We start from the raw sequence: 22,662 nt of genomic DNA, 5'->3' as shown, positions 1-22,662 counted from the left end.
TTAATACAGAGCAGACAGACAGACAGAAATATATAAATATTCTGATCGGCTCTGTGACGCATGTCACCCCATACCTCAGCATAAGGTTGAATCCTGGCTCATTCTGTGCTATTACATCTCCCTTTATTCACTTTCCTCTCTCTTGATCCTGAAGCGTATACAAAAAAAGATATGTGTGCGTAGGCGGTGGAACACTTGTAGAATGTGTAGAAACAGTTTGTTTGAACCATAGCCTCCCCAAGGGCCACAGTCAACTCAGGGCCTTTGGGATCCTGGTAACTTTTCACTGCTATTTGTGTGGCAGCTCAGACATCTTGAAAACTAATTCTGCAATAGAAGGTCACAGTGTCCATTCTTAGGTTAATCGTGGCCTAAAGTAATGCTGCTATGTTTAATGTGTAGAATGCTGTGTTTGCGATAATGCAAATACCTTTTAGAAGTTGAAGTAAAAGTTCAGCATTGAGAATGTTGCCCTATAGCCACCCATTAGGTCATTACGTCAGATTTTAGCAAAGACTTACGGTAGCCTATTCTGACATTATGCTGCAGTTTAGTTTGCCAATCATGGTCTTAGGGCTGTAACGGTGTCTCTGTGTCTTGGTGTGTGTGTGTGTGTGTGTGTGTGTGTGTGTGTGTCTGTGTGTCTGTGTGTCTGTGTGCGTGCGCACGCACAAATGTCAGAGTCCTGTGGTGACCTGCGTGACCTCTGAGTTGAGGTCATCGTTGGCAACACTGCCACTGCAGCCAGAGTCCACTGAGGACCCCTCCACGGCTAGTCATACCTACAGTGAGAGAGACAGAGAGACAGAGAGACAGAGAGACAGAGAGACAGAGAGACAGAGATTTACTGCATAGAAAATACTCATGGGCTCATTCTAATAAAGTTTCTTGGGGAGTTTTGATTGCTGGTGTGTCTCTGCAGTGCAGTAACAGACAGTCACTAGAGCGAGACACTAGTTACTTGTGTTGTACTGCACTGTGACTCAAAGGTTTCTCAAACAAAATGAATTAAGTGAAGTGAAGTAAAGTAAAGATGCTTCAGTTAGAAAGTGGCTCAAGCACCTGTAGATGTTGGGATGTAAATGTTGGTCACACCATTATGTCACACAGTAACACACTGAGTGCTACTGTTGGTTGTTGCCGCCACAATTGATGAGACTGTATTGTATTAAAGCTTCTGCACTTTATTAAACGCACGCACGTGCGCGCACGCACGCACACACACACACACAATGCTACAATGCTGCTTGCTATATGTTTAAATGAATTCCTTTATAACTTTGCACCGTTGAGCCAGCTCTCTCCAGAGGTGGCCATAAGGACCCGTTTCAAGAGCTAATGTGGGGCCCCCCACATTAACATTCAACCAAGCAAGCAGCCCCACGAGACTAAGAAAGCTCCCATTATTTGATTCATGTGGGGTCAATTTCATTCTGCAAGATGGCTCCATAACTGGCAATTAACCTTTTCGTGTCTCCATAATTCACAGGGAACACCAGACCAGACCTGCTGATCTACTGATTCTGGTTTCTCTATATATGATATATTAGCATAGCCTAGTGAGTAGTGTTGTTTTTCTTCAGGAGTGTGAAGGGCAGGTAGAACTTGGTATACTATAGAATACACCAACATAGAACTGGCATAGTTCCGTTTTTTAGGCTGCAGAGAGGGCTCAATGGGTCTTGTTGAGCACAGAGAAGCTGATTTAAAAAAAAGAAGAGCATATTGTTTGGTTCATAGTGCATGCTGAACTGAAAGCCTCATAGTGAACAGTTCAAAATGAATGTGTATCGTTACACCTGTTCATTACAGACACTGTGCTGTGTTACGGTTTCAGCTACGCACATTTTATTTTCAGTTATGTGTATGTAGACACATACTGGTATGCCAATGCATGTGAAGGAGAAATAGAGAGTGAGAGAGCAAAGGAGAGAGAGGGGGAATGAGATACATTACGTACAGAGACTGAGGGCAGATTCAGACTACCAGATGTTGTGATTAGTGTGAACGCTGCGTTCACACTAATCTAAGGATTAGTCTGTGATTAGTCTGTGACATCACTGTTAAGTGTCTTGGCCAATGTGAATGCTGGCCAGTGGGGAGAGGGCAATCGTACTCTGGAACGGTTCAAATCAATCGGACCCAGTCTGAATCCGCCCTGAGAGAGAAGGGACAAGAGATCATGAATCGTACCTGTTGGTTAGTCCTGTCACCTGTGTGAGTGCTATTATGTTCCAGCTGTGGAATGTTGCGCCCTTGCCCTCCGCGAGATGAGTTCTGCAGCTCCACAACCGAGGGGGTGGGCGTGCAGAACTCACGGAAACAACGCTTGAAGTTCTCGTCCAGGAAGGCGTAGAGGACAGGGTTCAGACTACTGTGGAGGACAACAACAAAAATAATCAACATTTTAATGTATAGAAACCTGGTCCCCCAGGTGTCTATACTTGGTCCCCTCGTTTTTTCCCTATACACCAAATCTCTTCGCCGCAAATAGCAGATCTACAAGCTCACAATGTGTCACAACACGATGCATTATATAATGGTCATTATGACATGGCCAGTATAGGGATGCTAGGGTTCATTATGGTTAACAGGATTCTATTCTCCTCAGATATTTCCAATTCATTTCCCAAACACAAACACACATTTTTATCTCTAAAGGTTGAAAGCCTAGGCCAGATGTTATTATTATCAACCCTGTGTGTTTGGCTGTGTGTGTGTCCGTCCACAGCAAATTTTGCAAACTACTACACAGATTAGATCATATTTCATGTGCCCGCTGCCTGCAGGCCAAGGAATTCCCAAATATTTTTTCACACCAGCCACCGACAGCTATATTATATTTTTTAATTCATGATCTCAGACTCACCGGCTATGGCTATGAGATACGTGTCTGCCAGGCTGAGGGTGCAAATAATATTCTATCGAGTGCAAACTGGCCATCCGCCATATAGGATCTACTACTACTACTACTGTATATAGGATCTAGATGAAAGAGATGAAAGATCTAGATGAAAGAGCATGCATAATGCGACACCACTGTTTTACAATTCATCAGAGAGACAGAGAGAGAGTGAGAGAGATAGAGAGAGTGAGAGAGAAACAGAAAGAGAGAGAGCGCAAAATGGTCCTAAGTTCAAATTCGTTCTTCTCTGCAGACTGCAATAGTCAGCATATATAAAATATAATATTAAAACTGTCACATTAGCTCTTGTAAAGGGGCCCCAGATGCTTAATATCGGCACTGCTCCCTAATGGAGGTTTTTCTAACAATCACTATAATAGAGGGTCTTCTTCAAATACCATGCACCATCATGGTATACATATACATATATTGCAGGAGTAGGCAAACATGTATATTGTACTGCACAACTTACTTACCGTATCAAAGAACAGAAGAAAAACAGAAGCATAATTAAGCGTTAAGATTAGACCCAGTTCCATTTGCTGTGGCCACAGGGGAGAGGTCAGGGAGAAGGCAGAGATGATGTGAGAAAAAAAAAATCAATTTACGAGATGAAGTTCCTTGCTCGTGTTAGCTTTCTCTCTCTCTCTCTCTATCTTTTATTCATAAACACGATCAGGGGTTTATGACACTGAGTGAGATATAAAATGCACTTGTTTGGAATTTATTACTACATGGTCTAGTTCCAGATCTCTGCTGTCATCCACTTCCATCCTTGACTTATCGTGCTCATTAACGCTATTAACGGTATTTAATAAGATCTGAAGCATAGTGAAGACCGCAGGGCTGATCACAGAATACGAAGTACATATACTTGAGTACTGTGCTTACACTGTTAGAGTATCTGTAGTTTACTTGAGTATTTGTATTTTTGGATACGTATTACGTTCACACCACTACATTTCCAAATTATACTTTTGACTCCACTACATTTCTAGGCAGGTGAAACAGTACATTATTAATTAACCACTTTCCCAAGGAGCTTATTGGGGAAAAGGGGGGGGTTTAATTTTGGGCATCACTTCCTGTTGTCACTCATTCAATTCATTTGAGGGATCAAATCAGTCAACAATAATCTGGGAACACAACCTGACAGAAATCAGAAATGGGTCATATTAGTCTGCCTACTTAACCTACAAGATCTTCCTCCACACAGCTGATTCAAATCACTTAACAAGCACTTTGTAATATGTACTTTGTACTAGACTATCTATACTTCGACTCAAGTGCTGGAGTTGAATAATTTGTCTGCCACTGCAATCAGCATGGAATTAGCATCTACTAATATATAAAAGGCTGCAATTGGCACAGAGAATCTCCCTCTGATTACATTGTGTGAGTGTAACACATAAAGGTATATCTAGCTATCTATAAGTACAGGAAACTGTCTGTGTGTCTCTCAATTGGATTTGCGGATTGATTGAAACACTTACTCATGTATAAAGATCAGTCTCCCAAGTTGGTGCGTCATAGATGACTGGCCTCCGAGTACTCTGACAACAGGTACTATTCTAGTATCAGTCTGCCTGTTTTTGGCCCAAATTTGGGCAATAACAAAAAACTTCCACGTTTAGTATGGAGATACAGTATAGATTACATTACAACTGTAATGTGATAAGAGCTCAAATCATTGTATGAACTGTGGATTATCTCAGACCACATGTTTTTACAGCGTGGCTCGGCAAGAGCCTAACTGTCTATAAGAGGGTCGGTCTGTCTGTATGTATGTAAGTAGTAAGTAAGTAAGTAATTGTTTTATTTGTAGAGCACCTTTCACAGACATTGATAGTCACAAAGTGCTTCACAAGCACAATAATATAATCAAAAACTGAATAAATCAAATCGGCATGAAGCAAATCAACCAAAAAGAGTAGAAGAAAACAAACAGATTCAGAATAAAGGAGATGTCTCAGCCGATTGGTTTTGATAACACATCTGTGAACTGGATGAAATCCTACCTTGAGGGAAGAGAACAAGTTGCTGTCAATGGAACCCTGTCCTCGCCCCTCCCAGTGAACAGTGGGGTTCCTCAAGGAAGCATATAGGGCCGTTACTGTTCCTTCTATACATTAATGACATGAAAGCAGCCTGTAACTGCAATTTGTTCTTGTTCACTGATGACTCAGCACTCAGTTCTGAATCCAAACTTGGCTTTCCGATAACAAACTGTCATTACACCTTAAAACAGAATCCATTCTTTTTGGGTCCAAACATACCCTTAGTAATGCAAATGATATCAAGGTCAGATATAGTAATCTCAAGCAAAGAAGGGGTTACCTATTTGGGCTGTATTCTTGACAACAAACGTGATCAAGAAAGTCAATCAAAGAACAAGATTTGTGGGTAGGATTTCTTCTTTTGTCAACAAAAGTGCTCTCAAGACACTAGCTGGAGCCCTCATTCAATGGCATTTTGATTATGCTTGCATCTCTTGGTTCTCCAACATCTCAATGTCACTACAAACTAAGCTTGTTTGTATTTGTAGATGACATGTATTATTGTGTTAATTATTGTGTTTATGCTATGTTGATTAATTGAATACATACAGTAGGACCACAATGGAAACACGTCACCAGGACTTTAAAGTATTAATTGTTTTTGTTTTAAACCCTTGGCTCTTAGATGATGATAACGAGAATTAAACTGAAAGGCCGGAAAATCAGTTACAGATTTTTATGTACAGCCTCATCTAACCTCATCAACAACCCCCAATCAAAATAGTTTGGAACTGAAGGCTAATTAAACATGATTAACAGTCTGTCTGCATGCAGGAGAAGCAGTCATTTTGATGAATTATGGTGTTGTGTGAACGTCTTATTAAATACTTCAAGGTAACTTCCTGAACACTGCATGTGTATGGTTATAAAAAAGGGTTGGTCAAATGCAATGCTGTGAGATCTCTATGCTAGTATCACAAACAGCAAAGGATGACACTGACCGGCAGCTGCACAAAAGACTGACCAACTTGATGAAAAAAATCTTAAATGTAAACGTTGCATAGCAACTTGCCTTGTTTGTGCAATAAGTCGGGGATCATTTAAAAAAAGAAAAAAATCATGACAGGCCAATTATAGTCATATCACAGCTAAGGTACGTTGCTTGAATAAATGCCGTTCTGTGCTTGGATGTGTGCACGCGGAGACACACACACACACACACACACACACACACACACACACACACACACACACACACACACACACACACACACACACACACACACACACAGTTTGACTGTGTACAGATGAAGGTTAATTATCATTATCATTTGGTTTCTGTACAAGCTCCCCTGGACCAACCTGTTGGTGTATCCCAGGGCAATGCAGAAGTGCCAGGTGATGGTCTGCAGCTGCGAGCTGGGGATGTTGACCAGGGCCTTGATGATGACGAAGATGTGGATGGGTGTCCAGCAGACGATGAAGACAGCCACCACTACCAGCACCATGCGGGTGATGCGACGCAGGTTCCTGTCCTTCTCCTGCAATGCCAGAGGTGTGATGAAAGTGTGTGAGTGTGAGCGTGTGTATGTGTGTGTGTGTGTGTGTGTGTGTGTGTGTGTGTGTGTGTGTGTGTGTGTGTGTGTGTGTGTGTGTGTGTGTGTGTGTGTGTGTGTGTGTGTGTGTGTGTGTGTGTGTGTGTGTGTGTGTGTGTGCATGAGCGTGCATGTACGTGTGTGCGTGTGTGTGGGGTTAATAGTTATTGAATTGAATTGAAATAGATTAATTGTATTAAAATAATAAAATAAAATTGATTCAAATTAAAAAGGCTGAGAATCAGCCTTTTTTATTTGTATTGTATTCTATGCAGAGGAAATATTCATACATCCACCTTGTTCAGATGTACGTGCGATAGACAGTGACAACTGAAGCACCCACTAGTTTTACCCTGTTGGTAATGAGCAGGCCGCTTTGAACACAAATCCCACACACTGCTCTTGCTCAGCAGCATCAGCTTTTATTCAAATTGTTACTCTTGAATAAAAAGCTGCTGAGCAAGATCAGTGTGCGGGATTTTTGTTCATGAAATACTTTATGAAATATTTTTTTCATGATTGCTTCATTTGTATTGTATTGAATTGTCCCCTAAGAGCATTTACCTCCTGTAACAGTAGGTCTTGTTTTGTCAGTTTTTTCCTTTGCGATTCATTACACAACAACAACATTAGAATCCACCAAATCTCTCTAAAGTCTCACATTCAAAGCGGCCTGCTCATTACCAACAGCCTTGAGGGTAAAAATAGTGGCTGCCTCGACAATCCACCTTCTTTCATGAAGAATAGAACATTGAAATTCAGTACATCCTCTCGCTCAATAGAATTTTCCCTAATAGCTTTCATTTGCAATTAGAGTACAGTGCATGCTTGTGGGTTTTTTCCCCTTCCATTGTGAGATAAGAAATCGATAATTTAATCAATCCTGGGGTCCTGCAGCTTGTGCTAGATAGGGTGTTCTGTATGAGCCTGAAAAGGCATCTGGGCATCACGCACGCACGCGCGCGCACACACACACACACACACACAGTATGGTAAATGATTTTGCATCATGATTAAATCAGTGATTCTCAGCCATGAGGAAGTGGGCCCCCAAACAATTGGCAAAACACAAAGATTTGTATGATAATATAACACAAATGAAATATAATAATAATGTTTTTAAAAAATGCCATGGTAGGCCTATTCATTTTTTTTCAAACCTGGAAAAAATGTTTTCATTGTGATACCGATAAATATGAAGTATAATACGTTAGTTTCATAAACCGGAACACAATCGATTGATTGATTGTTAAAATAAACATGCTCTGAAAATGCTACACAGCCTACCCAACTGTCCACTTAAAGGAGAGTTCCGGTCATTTTAGGTTGTATGTTTGATGTGTCGCTAATCACTCACCAACATACAAAGGAACGTTGAATATTTCCAGATCTGCCCCTGTTGTCCATTCTGCAGACCCCTTGCAGCGGCATAATGGGAGAGTGTGTAAGAGTGAAAATCGTCTATTTTAACAGATGCAAAGTCTGTTTTTTTTCTCCTACTACTCATCGTGGAGTCTCATGATACTCAAACATGCGCTGAATGTCCCACACGAGCTACCGCTCATGACGACATGACGCTGGTTGCTTGATTCTCTCACAAAATCTGGCACACGCCAGGTTCTGTGAGAGAAACAAGCAACCAGCGTCATGTCTTTCTGCATTGTATGTTGGTGAGTGATTAGCGACACATCAAACATACAACCTAAAATGACCGGAACTCTCCTTTAACACGGCAGCCTATCAGTGGTCAGATGGGTGCGGCCACAGACACTTTAGAGATTTTCAAGTGGGCCCTAATCTAGAAAAGGTTGAGAACCACTCCATTAAATGACACTCCAGCGTTCTACCTTGGAGCCAGACAGCATGCGCACACTCTTCAGGCGCAGGATCATGAGTCCATAGCACACAGTGATGATGAGGACTGGCACGATGAAGGCAAAGATAAACACACAGATCTTCAGGAGGGTCTCCCAGTACCAGGAAGGATGGGGGAAAATCAGCGTGCAGTCAATACTAGAGGCTGGGTGAGAGAGAGAGAGACACACACACACACACACACACACACACACACACACACACACACACACACACACACACACACACACACACACACACACACACACACACACACACACACAAGCAGTGAATCTCAAGGTGCAGTTTTCTTTTTCTATAAGCTCACAACACGTCGTATTTTGAAGCATAGTAACAAAAGGTCAACTGTGTGTGTGTGTGTGTGTATGTGTGTGTGTGTGTGCGCGCGCACGCGCGTGAGAGTGTCTTCTTGATCTTGACAAACCTGACAAATATTCTCTTATAGGATTCCCTGGTACAAAATCTGTTCAAATGGGGATCCTTGACATAAAAATGTTTGATAACCACTGCTCTTTAGGCACAAACAAATGCCTCAATGTCTGTCCCTAAAGCTTGAGAAAATAGCTTGCTAGTTTTTATCACCCATCCTTTATCAAGCTTCAACCTCCATTCCAACTGTCAGCACCTCCTCCCTATTTCAAGCAGCGTCAAGATGCTTCTCTGCCTGAAACCTCTCTCTACTCTGGTCTTAGACAAAACACTGTCCTGAACAGTCTTCCTGCCCACAGCCTATGTTTGAATTTTGTATTCCCTGTGTCCATATTGAATGGGAAATATACTATATATATATATATATATATATATATATATATATCCCATTAAGACCTGGAACTGTGTCATTTTTAGATTTGAGCTAAAAAGCATTATTTTACACTTTGGGCTATTCAAAAATAGCAGATATACAAGCTCATAGCGCGGCACCGAGTGCCGCGCTACGAGCTTGTAGATCTGCTATTTTAGAAAATTCGTGAAAATGTGTGCAAATCTTTGAATATATATATTTTTAAAGCGAACATTTTTAACTCAAATCTTTGCTTCTGGGGGTCCCTGCGGAACAAAATATTTTGATGGGGGTCCGCGGCCAAATACATATACTTTTGAGGGTCCTTGACATGAAAAATATTGAGCACCACGGATATAGAAATATACGTTTTTCAGAATACTGTTGAGATTTAGGAGACATGTAGAATCGGCTTCAGGTCTCAATGGGATATATATATATATAGCATTTTTCCCACCCCACCCTCTACACCACAACAATTGCCCACCCCCCACCCCCATACCGCCACAACCTCCCCATCCCACCCCAAAACCTCACCACATGCCCCATACTGCCACATAACCTCATCAGATTTTGAAAATGTTTGCCTATAATGACATGCACAAAATAGGGACGCCAGGTTGAAATTGGTTAAGTCTGTTTGTGGGTTTTATAAATATGTAACCAATGGAACCAATATTAACGAGAGCTTGTGAATAAATAATAATAATAGCTATATTGGATCCATTGGAACATAAGTAATTTTTTCCATTTCCTGAAAAATTACGGTTTTGGACAAACAAGGTTTCTGCCCAACAGCGATAATTTGTGCAGTTTACTGTCAAATACACTGAACCCAGCTCACCTGAACACGGTACCCCAAATCCTACCCCCAGCCAATCGAGGCATCAACACAACAGTAGCCGTGCGCCACTTACTGTATATTATCTCACGATTGCGTCCTCAGAGTGCAGGAATCACACCTCAGTAATTTCATTGCCCGTTTTTGCCTCCATAATAACTGCAATTATAGAGATCGGCCTGTCAGAGAGGGCTATGTCTGTGCAATTATGCTCTTGGCCATGCTAACCTGCACATTAGTCATCCAGGCATAGGGCTGTGTAAAGAAATTGCTCTCACAGACAATTAATTACACAGCCAAACTTAAACAACTCTCTCAAACGTTCACAGCAGTCTTATGCAAGTTGCAGAGCGCATAATGACCATAAAAAGCTTTGCTAACCCCTCTGACCTTTAAGGAAGAATTATGCAGTAAAATCATCTGCGTTTACTTAACTCGTAGAGTGTACAAATGGAACCTTCAGGTCCATTTGGTTCCATTCGTACACTCAGCTAAAATAACACTAAGGGCCCCTATCTTGCGTGCCTTACCCCCTATTCCTAAACTTTTTTGGTATATCTTAATATTTTGAAAAACATTTTTAAATAGTTCAAATAGCCGATCTACAAGCTCACAACGTATCAATGTAGATCAGCTATTTGAACAATTAAAAATGTTTTTCAAAATAGTAAAAATGCTTAAAAAGTTTAGGCATAAGGGTTTTACTGTGTAAAACGCCATTCCCACCGGGCACGATAACTATAAAGATAACTATAACTATATTGTTTCACTATTGTATTCTTTTTACAGTCTGTGTGAACACTGCCATCCACTTGACTTAGAACAATTTTTAAAACTATACTTTTATAGTTATAGTTATAGTATTCTGTGTAACGTTGAAATTGACCGGGTGTGCTTATAAAAATCACCTATATAAATAGGGCGGACCTCCGATGTCACGTTCATGTCACCATGACTCAGCCATAACCATATAAGGTGTTCCTAATGCAGCTACGCCCAAATATGGAGTGTGTTATCTAACCTCAATGTGTCCTCAGGCGCAAACAAATCAGTCAGCTCCAAATGGGCACAAAAGGGGGAATGCGCATGCCCATATATGGGGATATACTGATGACATCAGGGATCTCCATATATGGGCATAAAAGGGACAAGGACTGACAGATACAGAGATCTCCATATACAGTATGGGCATATCAGTCGGATCGGCTGTGCGACGTAGGTGTGAGGGCTGCAAACCTCTAGTTTAACACATTGCCTGCCAATATGCGTCCTTTCAAATCCAACACTTCACCGCCAAAGACGCATATATGCATCCATTTAATAAAATGGAATCGCTTAAGTTATCCCTCAAGTTACTAGAACATGTTTACTGTTATTGTGATTGGGTGAATAGATATAACTATTAATTCATGTCCAGACAATAATTATGTCCAGACAAATCTTCCGGACATCACAACATTCATTACAGGCATCAGCTTGCAACCTCTCATAAATAAACACAATTACACTTAAATACGTATGGATGTGTGGCATGGCAAACAGTGAGAAGCAAAATGAATGTGTGCAGTATTTATTTATTTTTTGGTTGAGGAATGATCTAAAAATATAGTGAAAATAACACCTTTGTAAGATTTATAGTGTTTATGTTTTTTCGTTTAATGACAAAGAAAGACTGTTTATACCTTAGTTTAGGTCCAATGTGCAAGTGCCTGATAAGATAAAGATTGTTTATTTTTGTGCTGATGCAGATAAACAGCTCATGTATTATGCTGGGAAAGTATACTCATAATGCATAGTTCTGCAGATAATCATCTCTCTGAACAGATGTTCACTCCTGATAGTGTACCTTCATTATCAGGAGTGAACAGATGTTCGCTCTTGATACTGAAGGTACACTATCTTTTTTTATTTATTGCTCTGTATTTTGTGAGCGAGATGGAAGTCCAGCTTCTCTTCCTTGGAATCAATAGATAGTTTCTTGTTTTAGAGTAGGTGTGTTTCTTATTTCTTACTACCTCCATTACTTTTCCATTTCCACCACAGACAGGAAGAGCAGAGCCTGATTTAGAGTTAGTTGCGTGTCAGTGTTGGGTACCGAAAATAACAAAATGTACAAGCTCAGCTCAGCTTGTAGATCTGCTATTTTTGCCGTGCAACAATGGCACGCAACTAAGAATAAATAAGGCATACAATACTTTGGCCAAAATGTTCTTTATCACCCACCTTGTCAGACAGTGCAGGTTGAATTAAATCTAATGTCACTTTGCCACGAGACTATGACCTAACCTGACTTATGCCAGGGCAATGTTTTACCTTGAGAGAGAAAAAAAAAAGGAGGAATATTTGGACCTGGTCTTGGCTTGACAGAAGAGGACAACCTCTCTCCAGCCAGTTTTTAATGAAACTGTCTGCACATAGACTAGCAGATAATCAGTGATTACCTGTGCTTTAACCCAGGAAACCTGTAAAAGTGTTGCCGTAATGTTTCCGGTAAAGGTTGCCATTTCTGTTAAACAAAACAATGACCTTCCCATTATTTTGAACATGTTCGTAGCTGTCAGCTTTGCTGACACTGCCAGAACTTACAATCCTGTGCATTGGCTCAGACAGGGTGACCCTGTCACACTCAATGTCCCAAGACACTCATTAGAAATGTTTCCCCACGATCTGGAAATGTCATCTGGGATGCTGCTACGGTGGCTGATATTGTATAGGTCCACAAAAGAGGCAGCAAATTTAGTCCCCTGAGCTCGCCTCTGTATAAAATGTGCGGGTATTTTATAGAATTTGGAAATATTATAAAGTAATTCACAGTATGTACAGTATTTTATGATGACCAGATTATTTATGAATTCATGTTAATGCTGAAATGTTCCTGTCTTTTGCTCTTTGCAGTATATTTCTGGTGCTGGTGCGATGCGTGAACAGTACCATTCTCACCCGGGTGGTAGTTTTTAGAGGTGGCGGCCATGAACATGACGGGCATGCCGATGGCGGAGGAGAGGATCCAATTGCAAACGTTGACGATCTTGGCGTTGCGCGGCGTCCGGAAGTCCAGCGCCTTGATAGGGTGGCAGACGGCCACATAGCGGTCCACGCTCATGGTGGTGAGCGTGAAGATGGAGGTGAACATGTTGTAGTAGTCGATGGACAGCACCACCTTGCACAGTGCGTCGCCGAACGGCCACGTGCCCATAAGGTAGTTGACGCTCTGGAAGGGCAACGTGCTGGTGGCCAGCGCGTCGGCCAGCGCCAGGTTGAAGATGTAAATGTTGGTCGCCGTCTTCATCTTGGTGTACCTGGGAGGGATAGGATAGAAAGAGAGGGAAAGATGGAGAGAAAGAAAGGGAGAGCGAGAGGGCGAGGGACAAAAAGAGGGAGAGAGGGAAAGGTTTGTTCAACTATTCTCAAAATGTATCAAAAACACCACCAAACGCTACTATATCCTATATAGGGCTGAAGATAGCTAGCTAACTTCATTAATTCATTCATTCACCACAGTCATCATACCAATTATATTCAACAGTTTGACAGCGTATCTCACTTGACTTGGAAAGCACAGTAAAACCCCCAGTGTTTAGCTTAACTCTGAGACGTACAAATAGAACCAAAGTTACATTATCACTCAGGATTTTAAAGTGCAGGCAGGGCAGAGAGGATAACTAGTGGTGTGTTTGTGAACACAGAGGAAGGTGATTGGAATACTGTACATAGTTAGTAAAAATGACCTTTATCTTAAGCCTGTCATTTTGCTCCTCAGAAAAAGATATTGATTTAACTGGAAAACACTGAAAGGGCGCTGCTTGACTTGGCCCCGGGCACCAAGGAATAGATCTTAAAAGATTCTTGCTCTAGTGTCTCCCTGTCAGCTTTGCTAATATAAACAAATATATAAGGGACTGTCCATTCTCATTTAACCACTTAAACCAAGGCACCCTGGCACCACTTTGTCCCTTTTTCTGTATTCTCTGCCTTTTCATGATATTTAATGTGAGAGGGTTTTACACAGTTAGAGAGCCCAGAATTACAGAATGAATGGTCCTTCCATTAGACACTACATAAACAATTGTAAAATGAGTGAGGTTGTGGCTATGAACTAATAGTATACTACCAAAGAAGCTTTACTTTAGTTTTGCGAGTCCATTTTTTTCCCCGTCCCATTCAAGTCGCCCATCAATCTGTTAACATTCCTCATAGATTCACTCTATCACCCTCCCACTGCACGTTGAAGGTGGAATCAAAATGTAAACAACTCCTCATGCATCAAAGGTAATTATTTTGACTGATATTCTGCCTCCATGGAGATTTGCTACAGACCATGGCAGCCATCACGTACTGCTTTCCAGATGTCCCCTTGGTAAGGTAAGTCCTGTAATAACGTGCATACACAAGGTGGCGGAAATCCATTACAACCCCTATAACATCGCCAACTCTCCTAAGCACCTTTGTATGATTAAAGCCCAACCGCCATTGTAACGCTAATGCAATTCACTTATGTTTGTTTGTTTGTATGTTTATTTTTGCTCTCTCCTCCATAAACCCAAATCCTTAGTTAATTAAATTCTGATTAACTTCAACATTGAGAGCTTAGTATGTTTGCTGTCTCTGGGTTTATTTGCTCAGGGACTGACAGGACGCCATTAACGAAAGAGAACAGAGCAGTACTGTACCTTGTGGTGGTTTACAACAACACTGTCATTAACATGGGCTTGCGATGGTGGCAGTTTCTCATGTGAAGACTTGTTTCCCATTATGTGAAGGCTTAACAAACGACCCACTCCTGGTCTGTGTGTTTGGTGCTCTTGGGGTGGGGGGAGTATGGATGGCATATTCCCGTGGAACCAATTGAACCATTGTTTTTTTTGCGCTTGAGGTTTTGTCATGAGGATCGACCTTTTCTGTAATAACAGATGTGTCATGTGGCACTGCTAGCCTTTCTGAGTGGAGTGTCACTTTGGCTGATGGTGGTGCGTTTCAGCTAATATGGCAGAAGATTGTTGCTATATAAGATGGACAATGACAACACCTGTCATTAGAAAATATGTATTTTGAGAAATATCGGTGGCCGGACTAAACAAAAAGCACTTGGGCTCTTTAAAATATTCCAACTTGTAAGATTTGCAATCAAAGTTACCGTTTGTTATTAATTTCGGTAAAAAGAAAACAAATATTATTTCTGTTTTATCTTTATGGCCGACGACAGTCATGATAATGTGACTCCAAGTGGATCTTCACCTCATTACATTTTTTTTTCTCCCAGTATTAAACTGGCATGCTCCCAACTACATTACCAGAAGGAAAGAACATTGCCCCATTAAACATCACTAAGCAAACAACAAATAAAAAACCTTCATGGCATATCGGACCATAAACTACTCAACCAGAGAAACAAGACAGGGTGAAAGAGCAAGACAGCAACGTAATGGACCATCTGTGAAAATAAAACTTTACCCCTCTCCTTCTGTGAATAATCAGCTCTCAAGAATAGAGATCGCTCCATCTGCCTCCAAACGGCATGCCTTTATCTTTCCTGGATCAGTGAAGCTTGGCGAGGGCAAATTAATGCCCGCTAATGGACCTTTGTGCGGTTTCAATATGCACTCTTTTCAGTGATATCATGTATAATATACATGGCTTGCCGCCAATCCATTAGCTGTTACTCGCACCTGGGGCTTTGGATGCCTTCTCATTTCTCCTCACACTCATCTTTCTTTATTTGCCCCTTAATGAGGAGACCATATTTAATAATAACGGGAAATTATGCCAGAGACAGTTATGACAAGAAAATTATTTTTCCAAACTCATCATCATATGCACTCTCCAAGGAGGAGACAATTAAAGAGAGAGAGACGCAGAGAGACAGAGAGAGAGAGGGACCAATACAGCAGAATCAAACATGCATTATTTGCACACCCAAATACTTTATCAAATATGATTTCATCAGCAATAAAAGGATTTGTTAATTTCCACAATCTGAATTTAGCCTGTTTCGGTTTATGGAAATGTGTTCAAATGAAGATAGGAAATGGCCACTGAGGATTGGTCGTTTTAATATGTGCAACTTAAATATGACTTAACAGAACCGCTTTGGAAATTGGTGGCGAAAGACCTTGAAACCATAATCTGCATGAGTTTATCCCCAGATTCCCCACCATAAATTATTTCTATGCAAATGTGTGACTGCTTTCTAGATAGACATTTCTAAAGTGCAGAAGCTTCTCCCATGGCTCTACATTAAGCTCATTCATCAGTGACCGTGGGTGGAAGATACCTAAGAGAGGTATTAATATTGGCCAGCATACTACAGTACACCTGGACCGGTTAGAAGCAGAAATATGGAAATGTTTTTTACCAACATTCTCAGAGTTATATTGTTGACCTCTGTAGCCACATTTATAACAACATTCTTTTCTTTTAGTTGGGGATTGTTCCTCTAAGCCAGGGGTCTTCAACAGGGGGTCCGGGACCCCTAGGGGGTCCTCAGAGTTACTACAGGGGGTCCGCCAAATCTTTGTGTGATATGTTTTTTTCCTTTTACATTAACCACTTCAACCCTAGCATCCCTTTTCTGAGGAGAACTTTAGCCAAAAATAGCAGATCTACAAGCTCACAACGCCTCGCGCTGCGAGGCGTTGTGAGCTTGTAGATCGGCTATTTTTGGCAAAGAGTTTTAGGTGTATAGGGAAAAAAGAGCAGGAAAAGTTTATCTGAAACACAATTTTATACAGAGGGGGTCCCTGCTTCATCTCTCTCTCAGCTAGGGGGTCCTTGGCCTGAAAACGTTGAAGACCCCTGCTCTAAGCACAATGACACGCCGCATAATATTCAGCAGCAAGTGAAACACACAGTTTCTAGCTGCCTGTGACATCAATACGCTCTCTATCCTTTCGACTGGTGTAATTAAATGTACAGTCAGAGAGAGTTACTGACATCAGGGATGAAATACAGGGGGGGAGGGGGGGGGGGGGTGCGCGCGCGAAGGCTATTACATTCTACAGTCCCATCAATCATCATGTCACTGTGTCACATTCCTATCTCCGGGTGCATTGGAAAATGAGCCACCACATAAATGCATTCAAACACAGTTGACTGATAATTTTAAGAGATCATTGGCTGGGGGGCATACAGGTGGAGCAGAGCAGGGGTAAAGTTCCTGCCTCTGGCTTGGCCGGGGGAGCTCCAATGAACACAATTGGCCGGGGGTGATATCTACAGGCTGGTCAGGGTGCCTGTTCTGCAGGGTGCGGAAGGATAGCATAGTTTCTCCGCATGCATTTTAAATGATTGTAAATAATTTTAACATATTAGGCAATAGGCATTAAATATGCCATGTAGTTGCCCAATCTTCAACCACAACAAAATTTCACTGATGTAAAAGTAGCGACTTCTATACAGCAGTGCAGCACCGGTGGCTGCCAGTACGAAGCCTTGGCCAAAATGTGGAATACAAACTAAATAAATCACACCCACCTTGAATATCTGACCAATCACACACAATGTTCTGTCCGAACTTTGGCTAGTTATAACGTCTTGGAGGTGCAAGAATGTCCGAACTTTGTTCTGAAGGCACTGCCTCTTAACACATTGACTGCCAGAGGTTTTTCTATAACAGGATCAGCCAGTGCCAGGAATTTTTACCATTCTGGCTCATATTTGAGGACTCACAGATTTTTTTGTGTTATGACTATAAACAAATGGATATCTCAAAACGAAGCTTAGAATCTCTTCTTTCATCTGAAAAAAAAAGTGAGTTGATAGCATGTTCCGTTCTTTAGCTAGAGGTAGTTGAATACACCTTGGTTTCACCAAAAACAGACCTTTTTCTCTAGATTCAGAGTTATTAGCGTTTTAGTAAAAGGACACACTTTAGATGCATAAAATGATTTCAAAAGTCTTTGACATTTATTTTGCGCCTTCATTGACATCAGTCATGTAAACAATATTTGTTTATAAAAGAAATATGCTTTAGATTGTACATTTATCGCTCTGTTTCACTCCAAAGTGAATGAACATGAACACTGAAGTGACTATTTTCAGTCGATTTTTTTTTTTTTACTATATAATAAAATAAATAATAATCATTCAAAGTTCAACATCAATAAATGGTGCAATTAGTGCAAAAATAAATAAATAAAAATAAAATCTTTGCCTATAAATCCAAAATAGAAAAGTGGCAGGTTGAACAAGTTTTTACTATTCAAACAATTTTTCAACTCCAGTTATATACATCAAATAATAATAAATAATAATAATTCAAAGTTCAAAGTGCAACATCAATACATTGGTCAACTTTTTGCCCAAACTTTTTGCCCCAAAGTCAAAATATCAAGCTACACCTGTATTCATAGCAACAAATAGCAGATCTACAAGCTTTTACTGAGCTTATAGATCAGTGCATGGTGAGTGAGGTTTGCAGGTAAATAATAAATCATTCAAAGTTCAACATCAATAAATGGTGCAATTAGTGGAAAATAAATAAATACAAATAACATCTCTGCCTATAAATCCAAAAGTTGTAGTGGCAGTAGCAGCCGTTTGCCCCACAGTCAAAATCTCAAGCTACACCTGTATTCATAGCAACAAATAGCAGATCTACAAGCTTTTACTGAGCTTATAGATCAGTGCATGGTGAGTGAGGTTTGCAGGTAAATAATAAATCATTCAAAGTTCAACATCAATAAATGGTGCAATTAGTGCAAAATAAATAAATCCAAAATCGAAAAGTTGTAGAGGCAGTAGCAGCCGTTTCACTACAAAGGACAAAGTGCAAGTCATTTCAAACTAAATATAACTACATAATAATAATCATTCAAATCAATAAGTGTGCAATTAGTGCAAATAAACAAACAAAAAAAAATCTCTAATAATCGTCTACTGAGTGGTACCTTGCGTGACAGTAAACCACGCACAAGGGAACACGACAGGCCTGGCATTCGTATCGTGACTCGTGCCGATCTTCCCCCTCTGGTGTCAATTTCGATCTGGAACAGACCCTGCACCGCCTTAAATTGTATTTTTTCCCTGGAGTGGGTGGGAGCGGTATGAGAACATGGGCTGCAATGTCTCCATCCGTCCTGTTCGCCGGGTCCGTCCAGGGTGCCCTTGGGTGGGGGTGGTAAGCAGGTGGGGCGTCTTCCTGAGGAACAGGGTGATCCTCAGGAGGAGGGGGCCCATTCCCATCCTCCAGAGGAATGGCCTCTTCCTCACCCCCTTGCTCAGGGGAAGGGGGCCCATTCCCATCCCCCTGAGGCAGGTCTTCACCCTCTTCCTCAGCCCCTTCCTCAGGAGGCGGGGCTTCAATCCTACCCTCCTGAGGAGGGGCCAAACCGCGACGGCGACCCAGGGTGGTCCAGGACGTGGCAGCAGCCGTGGAGTAATCGACAAGGCATTTGTAGATGCCATCAGGATGCCTGGCCTTGTAGAGGACGAAGGAGTTGAACAGCGATATCTGGAACAGGTAGGCTACGAACTTCTTCGTCCACTTTGTCGTCTTCCGGGTGAAGTGGTAATAGGCCAGGTTTTGGTCCAGCTTGTCGACCCCCCCCATGTAGGTGTTGTACTGGACCACGCACACTGGCTTTTGAACATCCACTCTGTCACTGTGGCGTCTCTGCCTCTGGTTCACGGTCACCATCTCATCCTGGTGGCACGTGGTGATCATAGTGACGATTTTGCTCTCCTTGGCTCGCCATGCCGTCACCATCACGCCGTTGTGGTGACTGCTGATGGTTGACCCGAGGCCCAGCTTAGCCTTGGTCACGGCCATGATGGCTGGTGGCTGCCCTCTGTTGCATCGGAGAGTACCGCACACGTGGGTCCCTTTCCCCAAAAGTTCAAGGCACGAGTCCACCGAATTGTAGAGATTGTCCATGTAGAGACGGTACCCGTGATCTACAAGGTCACACAGCAGGAATGTAACTGTCTCACGCAGGGTAGACTTGTTGCTTCCAGCACAGCACGGCTTCATGTGGTAGAGGTAGCCCGTCTTAGAGTCGCACAGTATGTAGGATTTTATTCCGTACTTTATTGGCTTCTGTGGGTTGTATACCTTGAAGGACAGGCGCCCACGCCAGGACAGCATGCCCTCGTCAATGCTGATGTGCTGGCTTGGCAGGAACATCTCCTGGAACTTCAGCGTCAAGTAGGTCAACACTGGGCGGATCTTCCACAGCGGGTCTCTCTCGTTAGGCTCAATGGGCTGGGGGGTGTTGTTGTCGATGAAGTGGAGGTAGCTCCAGATCAGCTGGTACCGGTTCCGCGCCATGACCTTGCTGAAGTATGGAGTTGCCAGGGGCTCAGTAGTGGTCCAATACATGGGAACATCAGGCTTGTGAATGATCCCAGTGAGGAAGAAGAGGCCAAGAAAGTTCTTCAGCTCTGTCACTTCCAGCGGTTTGTCTTTGTTCCAGGCATTGTCTCTGGAGTAACGCAGACCACTGGGAGCCCTCTGATTGGTCTCGTCGCAGATTTCCTGGAGCAGCTCATCCGTCAGCAGTAGCTCCAGGAAGTCGACCGGTTCATCTGACTGGAGATCAGCAGCCCCATTGCGAGGCCCCGGAGTCCCAGCAGGGGAGAAGGGGATGTCGCGAGGCTGCCAGTCGCCAGTGTCAGACCACACCCGAGGAGGAGCTGCAGCCTTACGAGGCCTGCCACCTGTGAATTATAGAAATAGAGAATTACCATAAAATATATTTTTGTATTTGTGTGGTTTACGTTGTGGCGGTGGTGCATGACTTTATTACACTTAGAATGAATGAGAACACACACACACACACACACACACACACACACACTATAACAAGTATAAATCAGGCATTAGTCTACCCCCAAACCCTAAACCTAACCTCTAAATGCCTAATCCTAACCTCAACTTGAATCTTTTCCTAATTGTAAGACTAACACATCTAAATCATTTTTGAACCAATTATGTACAACCATTTTTCTTGTGAGGTCCACGAAAATGGTCCTCATCTCTATTTCTCAAATTCTACTCTAATTGAGGAGACGTTTGGCCCTCACAAGTATAGTAATAAAGTATGCGCGCGCACACACACACACACACACACACACAGACACAGGTTCTTTCTTACCTCTACGAGATGACGGTCTACGAGATGACGGTCCAGGTGGCGGTCCAGGTGACGGTCCGGATGACGGTCCGGGCCCACCCATGTCTCCCTCATCCCCAACCGTGTCTGGCCCTGATAGAAATAGAATAAATAAAATACTTGATCAATATTATGTACATGAGATCAATTTAAACATTTAGCATCATCATAGATCACATGCATGCATATATATATACATAAATATGAGAGAATATTTACCGTTGCTGTGTAAGGTTTTAGCTTTTTTTTATTCCTGTGATAATTGTGACATCTTACCTGGACTCCCACCAACATGTCCACGTCCACCAACTGCTCCCTCCAGCTCTTCATCAGAATCCTCACACTCTGAAATGGATCAAATAATACATGTTACTGGTGAATTTTTCAAAAGCTATGTTGACATTACCTAATCATGACCTGCTTTTTCAAAGTGGCAAGATGGCAATATGAAAGATTAGGGGTTCAGTTCTAGGTCAGGAAAACATCAACAAAAATGATCAAAGCGTTTGTGTTGTGTCCTAACCTGGACTGAGGCTTTTGATGTAATTTGTATTATGACAACATGTGCATAGGGAGGGGGGGGGGGGGGGGTTCAGCACACCTGCCATTGCCCCCTTCAAAAGGCAGAATAAAATAGCAGATCTACAAGCTTGAGTTTAGGTTATATAATATCATGGTGATTGTGAAAAAAATAGCAGATCTACAAGCTTGTAGATCTGCTATTTTTTTTATAGCACCACAATATATCAATATAACCTAACCTAAACATTGTCTTCATCTGATCTACAAGCAGATCACACAAGTAGACTCCGTTGTGGTCGCTATTCATGCACGTATTTTTTGGTGTTGCCAGATTGTGGGAGAGGAATAAGCAACCAGGTCTATGAAAACGAGCCCAAAAGTAGTGACTAAACAACTATAAGCCACATGAGCACTTCAAACCTATCTGAAAATAGCCAATCTACAAGCTCACAACCAATCACCATAATTTACAGGCAGCTTTACAGAGAAACAAGCCCAGTGTGGCTTATATCAGATATACAAGCTCAACAAGCAGACAATAAGCAGACCTGGCAACACTGGCTACGTCTCAACACACACACAATCGCTAGTTTTCTCCATTGAATCAACTACGTAACAAATAAGACGATAAAACATTGAATGTGTGCTTACTAATGACAACATGAGTTCAGCACACTTGCCATTTGCCCCCTTCAAAAAGGCAGAATAAAATAGCAGATCTACAACAAGCTCAAAAGCTTGTAGATCTGCTCAACTATGTAACAAATAAAAGACATTGAATGTGTGCTTACCAAGGGGAAAAAGAGAAGGCGAATGCCTCGGAGATGGCTGCCACTCATTGCCGGAGGGATCACTGGAGGAAGCCGCCCCCTCGAGTTCGTCCTCGGTCTCAGGAGCGTCACTGCAGTCCTCAGGCGGGGGAAGTACGGGCTTGGATTTCCTCGAACTCCGACGAACGGGTGGGTCCCGGTTGTCGCTCGGTTCGACAGCCGCGACCCATCCGCCCGCCGGAGTTCCTGCCAAGCCAACCGGACCGGG

General features: G+C 42.2%; 1 protein-coding gene across 1 annotated transcript; it reads right to left on the bottom strand.

Annotated features, from left to right (window-relative positions):
• Positions 1–716: 716 nt before the first annotated feature.
• Positions 717–13,293, bottom strand: oprm1 (opioid receptor, mu 1). Its single transcript, XM_080449785.1, has 5 exons — positions 12,935–13,293; positions 8,345–8,517; positions 6,265–6,443; positions 2,194–2,374; positions 717–782 (listed from the first exon to the last, which is right to left on the bottom strand). Exons 1-5 carry the CDS (start codon positions 13,281–13,283, stop codon positions 777–779), a joined length of 888 nt encoding a protein of 295 aa, XP_080305911.1. The 5' UTR covers positions 13,284–13,293; the 3' UTR covers positions 717–776.
• Positions 13,294–22,662: the final 9,369 nt, after the last annotated feature.

This window comes from Gymnoscopelus braueri (genome assembly GCF_963280865.1).
Source record: "Gymnoscopelus braueri genome assembly, chromosome: 14".
Taxonomy (NCBI): domain Eukaryota; kingdom Metazoa; phylum Chordata; class Actinopteri; order Myctophiformes; family Myctophidae; genus Gymnoscopelus; species Gymnoscopelus braueri.
This window is presented reverse-complemented; position numbering and strand designations above follow the sequence as displayed.

Coding starts and splice junctions, on each gene's coding strand:
- oprm1 (XM_080449785.1), bottom strand. CDS start 13,283: ATGAAGACGGCGACCAACATTTACATCTTCAACCTGGCGCTGGCCGAC. Junction 8,518..12,934: donor CTCTAAAAACTACCACCCGG/GTGAGAATGGTA, acceptor TCTCTCACCCAG/CCTCTAGTATTGACTGCACG. Junction 2,375..6,264: donor GCCCTGGGATACACCAACAG/GTTGGTCCAGGG, acceptor TGTCCTCCACAG/TAGTCTGAACCCTGTCCTCT.